The 17,447-nt window shown below is 47.7% G+C and overlaps 1 protein-coding gene across 4 annotated transcripts in view; it reads left to right on the top strand.

Annotated features, from left to right (window-relative positions):
* LOC147693097 (sodium- and chloride-dependent creatine transporter 1-like) overlaps positions 1 to 17,447 on the top strand; it is a 364,792-nt gene that overhangs the window by 232,496 nt on the left and 114,849 nt on the right. For all 4 annotated transcript variants that reach the window (XR_015300094.1, XM_086939340.1, XM_086939341.1 and 1 more), the window contains exon 6: positions 13,739 to 13,873. Coding sequence is in view for 3 of the 4 variants with exons in the window: in XM_086939340.1 (XP_086795466.1) it covers positions 13,739 to 13,873 (135 nt within the window). In the remaining variant the exon portion in view is untranslated. The remainder of the gene's footprint in view (positions 1 to 13,738; positions 13,874 to 17,447) is intronic.

The following is a 17,447-nucleotide window of genomic DNA, read 5'->3' as shown; positions in this document are numbered from 1 at the left end:
AAAAAGCCCAAACTATGGTCATGGCTGATATTGGTTTATGCGTATGTTGTGCCTGGACTCTCTCCAAATGCACGGATAGGGTCCTGGCAGCGTCCAAGTGTCTGTGTGACATGTCCAATCACAAAATGCCAACTTCGACAGTCCCACCGTATGACACGAGATATCCGTCTCCCTTCACACGGTCACCGGGTGAGGAGCCGAAATCACACGGTGCCAGGATAAAGAAGCTGAAAACCACTGTAAACTCTGGATTTTTAGCTCCTTTTCAGAGACTTTGAAGTGCTGACGCCTATTAAGTGGTGTGAAAACAACCCAGGACATCGGCACAAGCCTCAACAAGGTTTTTTTTTTTGAGGAGGGGGGCTTGAGGACCCGGTGGGGGCAAAAGTGCCTCTTGGTCACTGCTCGGCACGAGGCCCGGCCCCTCCTCACATGGTGAAATCTTTATTTTAGTCGGCAAGCATGCAATCCGTCCCTGGTTTCTGCCATCCACGTCCTTGTGCCAGTCGAGTCGAGGCCTACACATTGATTAAATCTGTGCAGGACGAGCAGAAGGTACTGTTGAGGTATGAGTTGCTGAACGGGGTGCCACCTGCATCAAAGCCAGGCCCCTATGAGCACCAGTACTCTTTTTGTCCGAAAGGAAGTTATGGTATTCAAAGCAGAAAATTATTACGTGCGGTCTCAGCACCGGCCCATTGACATCTCCGACCAGAACCCAAAGGAGAGCACATCTGGATGGAGTCCTGTTCAAGGTCTTGAGCTGGAAGAAACCAGTGGAGACAGTCTGAGTGGATACAAAAGCTTATCGTCTAAATAGGAGGTGAGATTTTAACCACATTTGTGGGACGTGATGAAGGCCTGAAGTCAGAAGGCCAACCGTTGGGCCGCAACGTGTTAATCTACCCCAATATTTGTCTTACCACTCCTCTTTCTTAAGGCATTGCACTGAATTCACTTACCAATGGCGGTCCGGCATCTCTGTTCTAATCCTTCGCTTCATTGAAACACATGATGAGCTGGGTATCATCTGCTTGCATCATGAAACAAGCGGTGGCAAAGCGAATAAGTCTGGCATTTGCTGCCAACCTTTTTGGCTTTGACAATCTTCTCTCTAATGTTTTTGTAAATCTTTATTATTAAAACATTTTTGAAAATTAGCATTCACAGGTTGTCTTTGAATATATATTTGTCATAAAGTTTTACAAAAACACTCAACTATGTCTGCCTGTGTGTGCAGAAGCAAGAGCTGCCATTTTAGAATGGGTAAAAAGCTGTGTAGGGTCCTCCTGGTGTGCTGAAGCTTCCTTGGTGCTTCAGAAAGATGGAGCCATCTGGGCTGTATGAGCACTGCTGCAGGTTCTCCGACTGCCTGCGATTTCTGGTGCCTTGTAAATGCACAACCTAGAGAATCTCATTACAGCACCTTAGACACAAAATATTCAAGTAATTTGGGACACCAAAGTTCTCCCAGACCAGGAGCAGAAACACTGACCATCTATAAACGTTTGGCGTAGCTCCGTTGGGAAATTGGGACTGAAAATGTGGCTAATGGTGTGGACAACGGAATGAAGGTTTCCAGGGAAACGGAATGAAAACGTGTATACCAGAAAAATAGTCGCAGGCAAGAGGCGCGCCTGTCACTCACTGTCACAATCATGCTGTCATTCATGCCTAGCAAATGAACAACGAGAAATGCAGCGATTGTTGATTGAAAACCCTCGCATACTGACCCAACAGTGGTCCACCACTGCAGTGGTGGATCACAATGTGATTGACATTGTCCAAACATCCATTTCTCAAAAGAAATCAGATTGAAAATCAGCTGGAACTCTTCTGAAATAAAGGCAGAGACTAAAACACACTCTGCATTCCGTTCCTGTTTACAACCTTCTGACACAAGTAGCTCCCTCCAGGGACAGCGGAATGGAGCTATCCGGCGTAAAATAGAATTAATACTGGGGTTCGCGGGAGGCGTGAAAATACAAGCAAGCAGTGTCCTCTCTCTGGATGACCTTTTTGGGGTACTGTGAATGGTCCAGCCCTTTCATGAAATGATCCATTCTGGAGTCCTGTGAAGGCCGCAGGGTTCATCTGAGATACTTTTCTCCACTATAGTAAGCCTTCCATGTTTTCAAATATTCATCTTCTTGGCCTTGGAACTGTGTATTCTGTACTATGGGGTGGAGGGGGGCTTATGGATGTTCCCTATACCCTTGAGGTATAAGCTGCATCGTCCCAAGTAATTTGAAGTGAAAACTCCCTGTTGGTAGCAGTGGAACCATCGGTGAAGGAAGAGAGTGAATTCAGTAACCTTTGAGAAGCTGACTGTGTCATATTCTTTCACGTAGGCCAAATACCTAATTAAATGTTCTGATCACCCAGCTCCGCATGCATGGCTCTTTGCCCTGGAACTTTTCCCATAATCCTATTTAGTGCTAAGCCTTCTGTGAAGTTCAAGGAAGCGAGTACACCAGGTCCAGAAAAGGGTAATCCAATTTATTATGAAGATATCTGCAGAAACCCCATCAAGTTCAGTAAGCAACTGACATGGAATTTACTCACAACACATTCCACAATGAAAGCCACCCTACATTCTAGATCTCTGCATCACAACAGAGATCCAGAGTATGGCTACAGAACACCACATCACCTCCCTCGCCCAATGTTACATCAACAAAGAACACATGAGAACCCCTTAGTCCATAAGCAAAGTGTTCCATATAATTAACACAGTTACTGTAAAGGATTGCACCAAACACAATATACATATATACAACCAAACTTACAAAGAGGATCTAAAACACATTCTTTACACAATCCTGTAGGCGAAGAGGCGCTCCCCTTACACACTGGGGTCTCGCAATGTGCTCATGTTCATTTAGCATCGCTCCCTGACATGGAGCTTCTACCTCATTGGGATAGTGCTTGGCCAAATGCAAAAAGAACAACTGATGGACAAAATGCAGAACAATGTCATACATTCACCACAGTACAGAGATCTAGGCTAAAGCCATCGTTTTTTTGCTCAATTATGTGTCTTTTGCTTTCTCGCCCTAAGTGCGCCAGGTATGCCCAGACGTGGGTCCTGGGCTCACTGTGCCACTGGAATCACGCTATCCTGGCTGATGAGGGGTGAAACCCCGAAACTGGTCCTAGGATGCTTGTTTACGGTACAGCGAGGACCTGGTTTGGCAGTTCGGGCTGGACTATTCCCATGAGGCACAGGGTCAAGACTGATTAGCATATGACCAGGTCTAAACTGGGGTGGCATGGTGAGCAAAAGAATGATGGATTTAACCCAGATCTCTTGACTGGGGGTGAATGTTTTGATTTGCTCTGCATTCTGTCCATCAATTGTGTGTCTTTTGCTTATAGTACTTAGCCACCCTGTTTAAGTTCCAAATTCTTAAGTCACTTTTTTTCACAGCATTTTTTAACACCTTTATAACTTTGATTGGTTGACCAACCTTAGATTCTTTACCATCCTTCCTCGGAGACTTGATTTTCACCCTATCACCCACATTCACCACAGTGCTTTTGACAGACTTCCTCATGTCATACCACTTCTACCTCTTCAACATTTTCTCTTTCTCCTTTCCTCCCACCATTCAGTTTTCCCAACTTGGTCATCCACCACCATCCCTTTCTCAGAAACCCTCATGGGGATCGCCTCAGTACTATCCATTCTGCCTTTGAATAACTGAAAGGGGGCTACCCCTGTCGAAGAATGCGAGATGAAGCGATACTCCTGCACCTTTTCCCTCATCGCTGTTTCCAACTTTACACCGGACACAAAGGCTTGTTGTAAAGTTTCTTTCAGCACTTTTATAAACCTTTCCACCACACATTACTCTCTGATTGGTACAGAGCTGCTGCTCTAGTTACGGAAACTCTTCAAGCACACCAAAGGCGAGCTGTACACTGTTGTCAAAAAGCAATGTCAAAGGATAGCCTTCTTTCTCAAACCGTTCTATCCAGAAATTGATGACTAATCTTGATTCAACGGAACTCACCACCTTAACTCAAGGCCAGCGTGAAAACAGGTCCACACACACACAAGCACATACCTATCATAGGTCTTTATCCACACCAGACTCGGAATGTTAAGGGCAATTTCAGACCCGGGACCACTCGCCATGGGTTGTGTCCTACACTTCAGTACTTAATCAACGTTTGAGCACTTCACACATTTCCTTACCTCTGTCTCAATACTCCGGTCCATTGCCACCACCACTAGCTTTCTCAGATCCTCTGCTTTGTTTTGGCAATGCCCTTTTGGCTAGCATGAGCACTATCAACTAACCTCTTTCAACGCCTAACTGGGGGGAACTAGCTTGCTACTCCTCATCACCAAACCATCCACAACACCCAACTCATCTTTGACCTACCAGTGCCCTTTTACTTCACCACATTCTTTTTTCTCAAACCATCCAGTAGAAACCATCATCATGCCGCACTCTCACTGTCTCCAATTCTAGGTAAAAAGTCTGCCAATACATTGTTGGCACCCGGCAAATAGGAATCCACTAAATCAAATTATTGCTGGGCGACAACCCACTAGTGTGTTTTGTGCGAATCAAAGTCTATTCCCTTCCTCATAGACATGGAATGCACTCGCAACACATTCCAATTTAGCAACCACCCTACATGCTAGATCTCTGCATCACATCATAGCTACAGAGCATAGTTACAGAACACCACACAGTCCCTTGGCATTAAGCTTAACATGCAATCTTTCTTCTTCTGGTGAAGAAATGGCCAGCTGTTTCCTTTTTTCAAGGCCTTTGCTTTAAATCCAAGATTAAGGAGAACCAACAAGGTGAGAATGTACGGCCTGTACTGATGCTGAGAACAGTCCAGGCTTCTCTGACAAGGAGATGAAGTTGAAGAAGGCCTTTTTCGACAATCCCAAACGTAGGTGAAGGTGTGGCTAGCTAGAAGCTTGGCGAAGTATCCTGGCACAAGCAACAGCTTGGATGGGTGTGCGGCTAATGTCCAATAAAGGCCATTTGCAAACTTTATTTCATGGTACCATGGCCTGATGTCACCTATAAATGAAACAAGGGCCCTTTCCTTTGGAGAATGGCCTGCTCGTCATACCTGAAGGCACTCTGGGTAGGCATAAGGAGATGGGGTCACACCACTTAGTGTCTTCTAAGCAAACCATTCTCTCGAGGAGAACCTTGGAGAAACACGCTGTGTGGGTCGAGAAAGGGCCCCATTGCCTGTCACTGAGCAAAATGCATAGGTTTGGTGAACGAGCGTGTTCTACCGACCTGGCGGGATTCCCATTCCATAACTGCAAAAAGGGAAACCGGTCTCGGTATGCAATGCACCATTGCCACGACCGTTATCCTCATTGCACCTAGCAGATAAAGCCACATTCCTCCACCTCCGAGCACAGTTGCCACCACTATTCTGTAAAAGAATATTGCCATGGTGAGACCACTTGGTCTCATTGTTCAATGCACCATTGCCACGCCAGTTATCACCATTGGCCCGAGCAGATAAAGCCACAATTCTCCACCACTGAGACAGTCCTCTGGAACCTCGGGCTCATCCGCGGGTGCCAGCGGGTTATCACGCTGGGGTTACCGCGAGGTCCCTGACCGGTCCCGCGTCGCCTCTGACCTTGGCCACTATCCTGGAGCAGACTGCACGCCTGTGTTATTTGTTATTGTATGGCCCATTGCAAACTATGTTTCTGCTATGCATATGCAGGTCTTTGGCAATAACAAGCTGCCCCCTCTTACTGTGCAATCTTTTCATGAACCGGTGCTCCTTGGGTGGAGGCAGTGGCTGGATGGTATAGCTTGGCCAAGAACTAAGAGAAATCTGGTCTCCGATTGGCGCAAGGCCCTTCCAGGTCTAAGCACAGCATACCCCTGCCAGCCTTCAGGGAAATGCCACAGGTGTCTGCTAGACCAATTAACAAAAACTGTAAATTTCCCAACTGTATTTAGTGAAAGAGCATACAACTAATTATGAAAATATAAAAATCATTAGTCAACATGAATTTTTATTCTATGTGCTGCAAAGATGAGTTCTAGAAGATGAACTTGTCACATTTCCGGTCTGTAATCTGTATCTCTTCGTGATGATAGATTAATTACATTACTATAACACAACCCCCTGGACCTCACAGGAAACTGGCGCCATAAACACCTCCTACAGGAAAGGAATGGAACTGCAGCACTCAACCCTGTCACATCCACCAGGCCGCTGGTGCAAACACTTGCCTCCTTTGTTGGGAGGAGGTCTTGCAGGCACAACGGAGCCATTGCTTGAAGTCTGAAACAGCAGAGAAGCTCAGTCCATTCTGCCCTTTTCAAATGCAGCAAACTGAGGAGCTATGCGATTGCTTTTGCAGTGGGGCGCTAGGTTGTCACAAGATTCACTAAGTGAATATTTACAATTACAGTTCAGTTCATCTCATAAAAACTCCTTCTCAAGGGTGTTTGGGACAGAGGGAAAGAAGCTGGATGGCTGAATGCTGTAAGAACTCCCTTCTGCCTGGTCAGTGGCTTGTGGAGCAATAAACTGCAGCATTTCCCTGAAACTCTGGACATAACAAGCCTCTCTGAAGGATGGAGAGCAGGCCTCCTGCTGAGAAGGCAAGGTTGGCAGGGTACAGGCCTGTCAAGGAGAGGCCAGCCTGCTTCTTCCTTGGGATTGGTAACTGTGGAAGCACCAAGAGAAAGCAAGAGCTATGTCCACTTGGAGGAAAATCAGCAAGACTGGTGGAAACTCCAGTTATTGCAGTGATCCAGTTGGAAATGGGAAAGAAACTAATTTCCACTTGAATAATTAGGGACAAGATAGTTGCAACTATGTGGACGCTCAGCCCCAGGTTTCATCAAGACTGAGGGCCCTCTGTAGTATCGGATTGCGTACTCTAGTTATCAATGATTAGTACGTAGAGGTGTGGTTCAAATTCATTTGTACACATACATGCATAGAACATAGAACGTCATCTGCTTATCCTTAGGGTGTTGATCATCTGACTGTTGATGGCCCTGAGGAGAGCCCTGGGGAAGGTAAACAAGTGAGGGAGATTGTTTCCCTGGATGGTCTGGGAAGATGGTGTGGTCTCCGCCAGTTGCTCCTGGATAGGGTTAGTTTTGGGTAAGAGGAATTTTAAGGGTGCCATCATGTTAGATTGCCTCATTGCCAGTGGGTTTAAAACAAGAATTGAGCAGGAGGTCAAAGGGAGAGTGAATGCAGGACAGGTTGAGCCAGGAAGTTGGAAATTATGGGATGGTGGGAATTGAAAATAATGGAGTACTGGTAGGTCCAAGAAGGGGGAGACGGGATAAGGAGAATGTATAAGGCTGGTCGGATAGTTTTCTAGCCCTGCTAGCAGGACTGAGGGGACTGGTCAGATGGCACTAGTGAGGTAGTGGGTAAGTCACTTACGGGAGGGGAAAGAGTTGATCTACATTCATAATTTGTTTAGGTTCAGTATGTAAGATCTGTAAGGGTACGGAACAAGGGCTGGATTTTGTTGTATCGCGCAGACCCGTCTAGTCAAAGCGACCTTTTCTACAATGCCCACAGTCTGTTGTCGCAGGACGCGCTGTGCCCCACGCAATGCGGTTTTTCTCTAATGGTCATGAGATCCCACCGCAGCGCTCAGCGGCTGATTGTGATGGCGCTCACGAGTGCTGTCCGCTCACTTCCACTGCCACGCTTGGCTGCAGAGGACTCTGGGATTAATCACATGCCTCAGAGCCTGATCATCTCCCGCGCTCAGCGGCGCAAGAACAAAGGCCCGTTGGCAACGGGGCCAACTTCATCTTCCAGCGACCACAGGAGTCGTCAAGGAGTTGAAATGGGCGCGAAAAGAACACAAGGTCTTAAATTGACCTTTCCCAGTGTCCAGCCAATCGTGAAAGATTTTGATGTCTACATTCTGTTTTGAGTGTCCTGCCCAGGAGGACTGGTAATATTACCACTGGAACGTGTACATCTGGTGTGGATGTTTAGAAGAGCAAAGCCTGAAAGCTACAGCGAAGGAGGGTGTAGGGGGGGGGCGAAGCAGGGTTCGGTGCTTGGAGGGGCTAGGGCTAATGGCACAATGCAGCTCTGGAGAGTGGGCAAAGGCTAGGTAGGTGGCCTTTGTCTAATGTTATAATCTTCGTACCTATAAAGAACTTGGATTGAAATAACTTTGCGTTTTGAACCTTTTTAGTCTTTTTGATCCTTATAATCGTTAAGGTAAAAAATATACAACAGGAGAACACTATTGATGAAAGTAGATTTTCCTGGAAAAATTCTGCATTCTTTTTTTTATGGAAATTTTCACCAGCAAGAGAATTTTTGCAAAGATGCCAAACATTTCAAACTGCACCATTCATCAAATTAAAAAAACCTCCAGCGTAAATGTTCCTTTCATACCCCTGAGGTGTACTTTCACTCAGGGGGCAGTCTCCACGCTGAACTTTGTTATCCTAACCAGATACTTTAATTAAGTAGTCTGAACATCATAGTGCTGAGTGAAGAAGTGAAGAGAGACAGTTCTAGATACAAGCGTTTGCAGGAGCTGAGCAGTCAACTGATCTGGAGGTAACTAAAACCAATCGGCTCAATGACAGAGAGGAAACACCCAGGGGTGGCCCTGCTCGTGGTTAATGCATGTGCCTCGAGTCTGGGGTGAAAGCACTACAAATGGCTGCTGTGCATGCTATGTGGCATGGAGAGTGTTGGGGTGATTCTACACCTCTGACTGCACCATTTACATCCTCCTACACTTCTGTGGGCTCCAGAAGTAACAAACTAGTGATGTAGTGTATTCGAAAATGAATATAAGAAATGAATTAAACTTGTACAGCACACCTCTACCCCAAAGTGTGTATTGGCCCTGGGGTCAGATGCAATAAAGTACCTTTTATTAGTTATTAGAACATTGGAATGTTGGGAGCTCCATTGAAAACAATGGAGTGCTCCGGGCTTATAATGGCCGGTAGAAGCCTGGAGCGCCAACATTCCAATGTTTCTTTGTTCACAGCTCTGGCTGTGAACAAAGGCTTCAGGGAACCTGAGGGGATTCCAATCCCCTCACGCTTCCAAAAGGCTTTGTTTTTTTTTGTTAGAACATTCTGTCCTCTAGTGGCAGAATGTTCTAATAGCCTTATAGCCCTTCATAGCTGGGCTATACCGGCTATTAAAGTCCCTCTCCCTTGTTAAAGGCCCTCACCTTCGGCTCGGGCCTTTAACGCTGGAGAGGGCCTTTAATAGCCGGTATAGCCCTCTACGGCGGGCTATAAGGCTATATTATTGATCCATAATGATGCATGGTGTTTTATTTCGTAGACTCCTCAAAACCTGGCTATTCTAACACAGTCCCTCCCGTCCGACTGTCTTGTCGATCTGTCTGTCCTGAGTATTAGCCAGCGCTTTCAGACCACCGTGTGATATTTGCGCTCAATAAGTACCAAATACACATACAAATTATCATTTTAGCTTAGGTATTTTATCATTTGTAAAAAATAAAAAGTTCAATAACAATACCTTATTACTGCCCCATTTACTTTTATGCTAATAATAAACATTAAGAATGTAAAATGAACAAAATACTGATTTGGGCATTTTACCTACAATTCTTTCCCTTACACATTTGTTACTTGTATCACTACAAGACTTCCACCAGAGGTTTGTGGCCGGCAAAGCCAGTAGTACTCCAGAGAAGAAAGACAGTTGACAAGTGTGCAATAAAGATGGAAGCAGTTACATTGAGGGGTGTCCTCCAGTAAAGGTTAAAATGGTGCACGAACAAGAGAGGGAGGAAGGGAGAGGAATGAACCACAAGAACAAGTCTTCATGTTGGGGGTGATATACGCAAAGGATCTGAACAGACTGAGCGCATAGAGGCGAAGGCGCAACGAAGAATTAAGGATTAGAGCAGAGACCGCGAGAGGCATGGCAAGAAGTACGGAGAAACAAGGTCAAGCGCATGTTGAAAGACCACGAGAAACTGAAGAAGAGAATGAAAGAATGGAAACTGGCATGAATAAAGGGAAATTAGAACATTGGAATGTTGGGAGCTCCATTGAAAACAATGGAGTGCTCTGGGCTTATAATGGCTGGTATAAGCCTGGAGCTCCAACATTCCAATGTTTCTTTGTTCACAGCTCTGGCTGTAAATAAAGGCTTCAGGGAGCCTGAGGGGATTCCAATCCCCTCGCTCTTCCAAAAGGCTTTGTTTTTTTGTTAGAGCATTCTGTCCTCTAGTGACAGAATGTTCTAATAGCCTTATAGCCCTTCGTAGATGGGCTATACCGCTATTAAAGTTCCTCTCCCTTGTTAAAGGCCCTCGCCTTCGGCTCGGGGCCTTAAACGCTGGAGAGTGCCTTTAATAGCCGGTATAGCCCTCTACGGCGGGCTAAAAGGGTATAGGAGATGTGCAGGCAGAGGGGAGACATTGACCAGGAAAGTGGACAGCAGCATTCAAGAGCAAGTGTAGGAAAAAGGCCAAGAGGGGAGGAGAAGAAGGCGACGCCATCGAGATGATGACTCTGGCACTATAAAAGGGTACAAAAGTGGAACATTTCACAAACATTACAGAGATGGGAATACTGTGTCCAGTTGTCAGTCGAAATTCACAAGAAAGGAAGGAGGACCGAGATGGGAGGGAGATGAGCCTGGGTTTGGATGACCGGACAATGGAGCCATTCTATTTACCTCCAGGTGCAAATTTACAAAACTAGTAATCATCTATGTTCCAACACATCTGAGACGGCTTGTGACTGTTGTGGCGCGAGTCGGAAAAAGGATAGAGAGCGAAGTTTCAAAGTCATCTGTGTAGATAAGACTGGATCAACCAAAAGAACCAGACCAGAGAATGAGAAAAACAGAAAAGCATAATTAATAAGATAAGATGAGAACCTGGCAACGAAATACTGGCTGAGAAGCAAAGAATATTATGGAGTACAGTGCACTAACCACATCTACTGCAGCTGAACAGAGGAGGGGACCAAGGGCTGAAACCTGAGGATTGTCTTATGGCAGTGACGAGGAAGAACCAATCTCCGTACACTCAAGAGGGCACTTCGATCCAGCCAGTCACGGCCGGCATGGCTTGTGGGAGGCGGGCAGCCATGGGGGAGGGGGAAGGTGTCGCGCGGGGGGCGGGGGGGGGTCGGAACTAAAATAAAAAAATTTAAAAATACCCAGAGGCTGGGTCCCGCGTCTTCTTAGCACCTGCTCTCCTGCCTCTGACAGAAACAGAAAGCAGGCAGCTAGGCTCCCTCCCCATAGCCAATCACAATGCAGCAATTGCAGTGTTGTGATTTGTCTGCCGTTCAGCCAGGGGCTGGAGGGGTGGGCATGTTCTCCATGCAGTTTGTAGTGCAGCCTGCGTGGAGAAGGGGGAAGTGCGTATGACTGGTTTAGGCGGCCAGAGAGGGCCAACCAAACAATCATTGCACATTTAGGAGTGGGCAAACCACTCCTCCCCTGCCCTGCTCGGAGAGCAGAGCAGCCCGCCTGCCTGCCGGCCACAAAGCAGCAGGACAGGAAACATAAATGACAATAACTCCAAGTTATTGTCATTTTATGTTTCTCACTGCTTAAAAGCAGTGGGGCGACGCTCCTCCGCCATAGCAGAGGAGTGACCCCTGCATTGATCCAAAAATAGCCATCTTTTGCGGGCAAAATTTTGTTGAAGTCTCGTCGTGGTGGCAGCTCCTTTACTGTACACATGGCAAAATTATGGACAGCAGCGGCTGATACTGGACGAGGATGGTGAGGTGGGGGGAGAGGAATTACATTTTAAAAAGGACTTGCCTTTAACGGCCAGCCGCCGCCTCTCCTCTGGCTTCATCCGTCCCAGCTGGCGGCAGCAGGAAGCACCCGGGCACACAGGCTCCCCTGAGCCAATCACAAAGCTGCAATGCACCATGTGATTGGTCTGAGCGCCATGGATCAGCGCTCAGACTGGAACGGGGAGCATGTGCATGTTCCTGACCAGGCGGTGTAATGCAGCCTGGTAGGAACATGCAAAGTGCGCATGAACTGTTTGAGGGCCGGCCAAACAGTTCATGCACACTTTGGGGGTGCACACCACTCCTTCCCCTGCTCTGGCCAGCCCCGCCCACCACTTACTGCAATAGGGAAAATAAAGTGATAATAACGATACACTATCATTTTATTTTTCCTTTTCAGCAGTGGGGCGGCACTCCTCCGCCTCCGCTGAGGAGCTGCCACTGATTATGGAACAGTATTGCTTCAAATTGAGTCTCCCTCAGCCTTCAAATGACAACTTAAAACTTGGCTGTTTGACTCCGTTTAGTTTCTCGTTACTTTGGCCCACCTTTACTGTCTGCTATAGCGCCGGGACACTTCCTTCGAAGCAGCTGTGAGCTTTAACAAGTGTCATTTGATTGAACAATGGGATAAGAATATATAACAAGGTAAGACGAGAACCAGGTGATGAGGTTCTGAAGTACCAGGTGAGGAGGAGAAAGTATTAGGGAGAACAAAGTGGCTGACTGCAGCAAAGGCTCCTGACTGGCCTGAAGTGAGGAACCCAAGAGGGTGTTGGTTAGGATGAGTACAGCTTCAGGGCAGCAAGTACGCCTGCAGGCAGGTTGGAGGTGGGAACGCGGCATTGGTTGAAGAAAACAAAACCTTTTGACTAATCCCGTGCTATCCAAATCTACAAGCTTGATTGGGATAGGTTAAAATGAATATCTCGATCAAAGACGGTGTAAAGGAGTCTGGGAGATATGCCATTAGACAAAGAGTTTAAAAAGGGGAAAGGAAATGTATGAAGAATCAGGGCTGCTCAAAGAGGATGTACCATGAGGGAAGTGGTGATAGTGGGGTCATAAAGAAGGAAAGAAGTCCAGCATCCCCGATGAGCGAGGAAATCAGTGGGGTACAGGAGCCCCTGTAAACAGGTATGTATGGAACAGATGCATGTAGGTATCACAGCAGGGCAATATTGGGCAGAAAATGTATACATTCTCTTCAATATTTATATGTTCGGATATAGAAGGTAATGGTTTGCTGTTCGAATTACTGTACTTCATTCATCTATATCTTTTTCAGTAACACTTTGTGTTGCCTAATTTTTAACCTAGGACTTCCTGTTGAACAGAGCAACCCCCGCTTAAACCAAAAAGCATCTCTTTTAGACAAGGGGCCTTATTTAGATCTTGGCAGAGGGGAAAACTCTGTCACAACCATGACGGATTATGCCCGCTTTATTATGATCCCATTATATTCTATGGAGATCGTAAAATACCGTCAACGGGATACCCGTCACATTTGGGACAGAGTTTTCCATCTGCCGATATCTAAATATGGCCCAGGATCTTCCACCATCTTGTCTTCCCCCTGAAACTTATGGTAACCGCAATTGTGATGCCCACTGTTGCACTCTACTGTGAAATTAGCCTTCTCCTGACCACTATTGATCAAGGCCTACTGGTTTTATCAACAGGGGGGGTGGGGGGGGAGTTGTCTTGTGACTGTGTAGGCTTTTTAGAGGCAGTCGCTTCTCTAAAAAATCCACTGACTCTCTTGGTGGCGCGCTTCCGAAGCCATGAGCTGGCTGGCACAACATGGTTGACAGCTGGTTGGGTGGCACAGATGACTGATGCTGCATGGATTTGAAACAGTAATTTTCTAACTTCTAGCTGCTCAACCTCCCCTCTTGATATGGGAAGAGGAAGAAGGCGAGGATAGCTGGCACACAGCTTATCAAATTAACATTCAGCGCTTCTCCCCACAGATTGTCTACTTCACTGCGCTTTTTCCTTATGTGATTCTGATCGTCCTTCTGGTTCACGGCATCACGCTTCCAGGTGCGATGGACGGCATTGTTTACTATCTGAAGCCAGACTGGTCCAAGCTTGGAGAAGCCCAGGTAAGGATTCTCTTTCATTGACCCAAATGCAGTCATTTTCAATAAGCCACATTCCTAAAAAAATAAAAGAACAAAAATTCACTGTGACCTTGACTAAAACAGCCCCGCCCCTAATCAATACACCAGTTCTCCATCTCTATAAGAAAGAATCATGACATGACGTACTCCTCTTAATCTCTCATCTGTACACATTCTCCCGGGCCTTCTCCAGGAATGGGATACCTGTGATGGGTCAATGGTTTACATTGCTGGGTCAGAGTTTTGTTTCTTGATGATGTGCTTCACTTGACCCATTTGAGACCATCTGCAGATTTATTTTGGGAGAGGCAGGAGTTGCTAAATTTAGATCTATGAGGTAAGCAGAGCTCGGAGCCAGAGTGGCTACGGTAGGGTCAGATGAGTAGCATGCGCAGTGCCAGACTGCCCATTTATTCCATCAGCATCTCCCCAGTGGGCGACCGCCTTGGGAGCCCAATTTCTAAAGGCAGCGGCTGCTGATGGCCTCTGCTGCTTTCTCCAGCTCCCCCGGGATAGTTTCCAGAGTGGGAGATTTGGGACACACAGACAAAAGAGAGAGAAAAGACAAAGTGAGAGAGAGAGACAGAAAAAAGAGAGGAAAGACAGAGAGAGAGGGAGAGAGAGAGAGACACAGAGAGAGAGAGACACAGAGAGAGAGAGACACAGAGACATAGAGACATGTGGAAGGGAGCAGGGCTGGTTTGAATAATCTTATGTGTTACTTTTGGTTCATTTTCTGGCCAGAGTGAGGATCTGAGGCTATGGTCTAGGCGAGGCCACGGGCAGTGTCAAGGCGAGGCCACGGGCAGTGTCTAGGTGAGCCCACGGGCGGTGTCTAGGTGAGGCCACGGATGGTGTCTAGGTGAGGCCACGGATGGTGTCTAGGCAAGGCCACGGATGGTGTCTAGGCGAGGCCACGGACGGTGTCTAGGCGAGGCCACGGACGGTGTCTAGGCGAGGCCACGGACGGTGTCTAGGCGAGGCCACGGACGGTGTCTAGGCGAGGCCACGGACGGTGTCTAGGCGAGGCCACGGACGGTGTCTAGGCGAGGCCACGGATGGTGTCTAGGCGAGGCCACGGATGGTGTCTAGGCGAGGCCACGGACGGTGTCTAGGCGAGGCCACGGACGGTGTCTAGGCGAGGCCACGGACGGTGTCTAGGCGAGGCCACGGACGGTGTCTAGGCGAGGTCACGGACGGTGTCTAGGCGAGGCCACGGAGGGTGTCTAGGCGAGGCCACAGATGCTGTCTAAGCGAGGCCACGGACGCTGTATAGGCGAGGTCATTGATAGTAACTGTATTTAACTCATGCCAAGTCCTAATATATTTGCTGGTTGGTGTGATTTGAGAGGAGGGGTGGTCGTAGTATCAAAATCCTCTCTAATATTTCTTTTATTTCCTTAGGACCCTGATCAGTCCTGTGCTTTCTTAGACAGGTGTGTGGCTAATGGTGCTAATAAAGCGGTGGCTGCTTCACCGACTTCTTAAACGCTTTGGGGATCATTTATTTCATAGCTGATTGACCAACCTCTGAATGTGGCAGGGGCATTCTTCAACCCAAAAGGCATTACCCGGAACTCGTGACACCCTTACGGTGTTGAGGACGCTGACCTCTCTTGTGCCCCCTCAATCAAGGCAATCTGCAAGTACCCAGACATTAGATGACATGTACTGAGGAACTTGGCTGCTCCCAGCTGATCAATGAGCTCATCAGCTTTGAGGAAGGGGTGCGCACAAGTCCTGATGATGGCATTAAGCCCACTGTAGTCCACACAGCACCACAGTTCAGGAGTGACAGCAGGCGGGGCAGCCTTTGGAACTAACACCACTTGGCTGAACCAAGGATTGCTGGACTGCTCATTTTTGTAAACCTCTTTTTTATTGCTAGCCTTCACTCTGTCAGTCAACCCATAAATCTTCTCCTTCACTGGTGGACTATCCCCCGTATCGATGTCATGAGTGCACAAATGGGTGACTCTTAGGGTGAGTGAAAACAGAGTTGCAAACTGTCCCAGCAACTGGTGACAATGTTACTTTAGTGTCAGTGCAGGGGAGAGGGTAACACCATCCCCTTGCTATTTAGGAGACCGTTCTCCCAATAGATCAGGTGAGATCCAGACTCTTTGCCAGCTGCCTGGTCCTCTGCCTGCTGCCAAAGGCCCACAAGAGTGGGGCACACTCTCTGCTCTGCACAGAATTCCTCCCTGGAGGAACCCCCTTCCTGCTGCCAATGGGTCACCTCAGGCAGGTTCTTCAGTTTGGCTACTTATTCCCCAGTAGGTTTTGGGCCGTTCCCCTCAGGCTCAGGCTCAGCCTCCTCCTGAACCGTGGGAATTTCTGAAGCGGGTTTCTCACACCCTTTTCTCCCTTTCCCCTCTTCCTGGCATGCACCTTTGCCACTCTTTCACGCTCCAGGTCCATCTGATCACTTTTGGCTACCATGGACTGAGTAGTCAGACACACCCACTCAGGCACCCACTTAGGCAATTTCAAGTGCAAGCTGAACTCCACCTCCTTCCAGGCTGTATGTTCTAGGTAGTTTCTCAGCAGACAATCCACAGGCATGGATGGGCTCGCAGCTACCCTCAAGGAACCTGAGACACCCCCCCACCCCCTCCACCTCAAAGGGAACCTGCGCCACCCTACACTGGTGCCCACTGTTGTCTACTGCAACTACTTGGTGAAGCACTTCAAGGACCACTTGCTGTTCAGACACCAGGTGACACCTGTAGTGGTCAAACTAGCTCCTGTGTCTGTCAGAGCCTTACCCTCTGCCCATTAATGGTCACCTACTTCCTGTATTTCTTAGTGTTATCAGGCATAAGGGTTCTCTGGGCCATCCCACTGTCCCCTAAATGAGACAAGGGCCATCTCAGCTGGATCCCCACACCCACCTGGAACCTACTCCTCCCCAAGCGCTATACTGGCCATCCCCGTAACTGCTCACTGGTAGGGGGCTGTGCACGCTTAGGACACTTTGGGTCCCCCATGAAGTGTCCTTCCTGATTACACTCAAAACACTTATGGAGCCCCTTTCCTCCAGACTTCCCCTGGTGGAAAAACCTTCTTTTTACTAGGGGGCTGGGAATCCTTACCCTGGGAACTGGTTTGGGGCACTTTAGAGCACTCCCCATTTTTAACCTTGCTCTCCCCTTTCTGTTGATTGGGACCCTACCCACCCTTGGCGGAGTATCCCCCATACAACCTCTTGTGGACCCTGGTACTCATCCAGTGGTCTGCCTCCTGAGCAAGCTTCCTGGGGTCAGCAAGCTTGCTGTGCACCAAGTGCTGGCGCAGCTGTGGAAGCAGACTAGACAATTGCTCCCATACAATCAAATTGTACAGCCTCTGATAATCTGTTACCTCACTGACTTTCACCCAACCATCCAGTGCTCTGCAAAAAGAGTCCACACACTCAAGCCATGTCTGGGAATCAAGTTTCTTGCTCTGCCTAAACTTGTCCCTGTACCTCTCTGGAGTGAGACCGTACCTAGTGAATAGGGCGTCCTACATGGCAGTGTAGGTGAGTTCACTTACCTTTCCTAGGGCTAACAAT

Source organism: Lissotriton vulgaris, chromosome 9, assembly GCF_964263255.1.
Source record: "Lissotriton vulgaris chromosome 9, aLisVul1.2, whole genome shotgun sequence".
In the NCBI taxonomy this organism is placed as follows: Eukaryota; Metazoa; Chordata; class Amphibia; order Caudata; family Salamandridae; genus Lissotriton; species Lissotriton vulgaris.
This window is presented reverse-complemented; position numbering and strand designations above follow the sequence as displayed.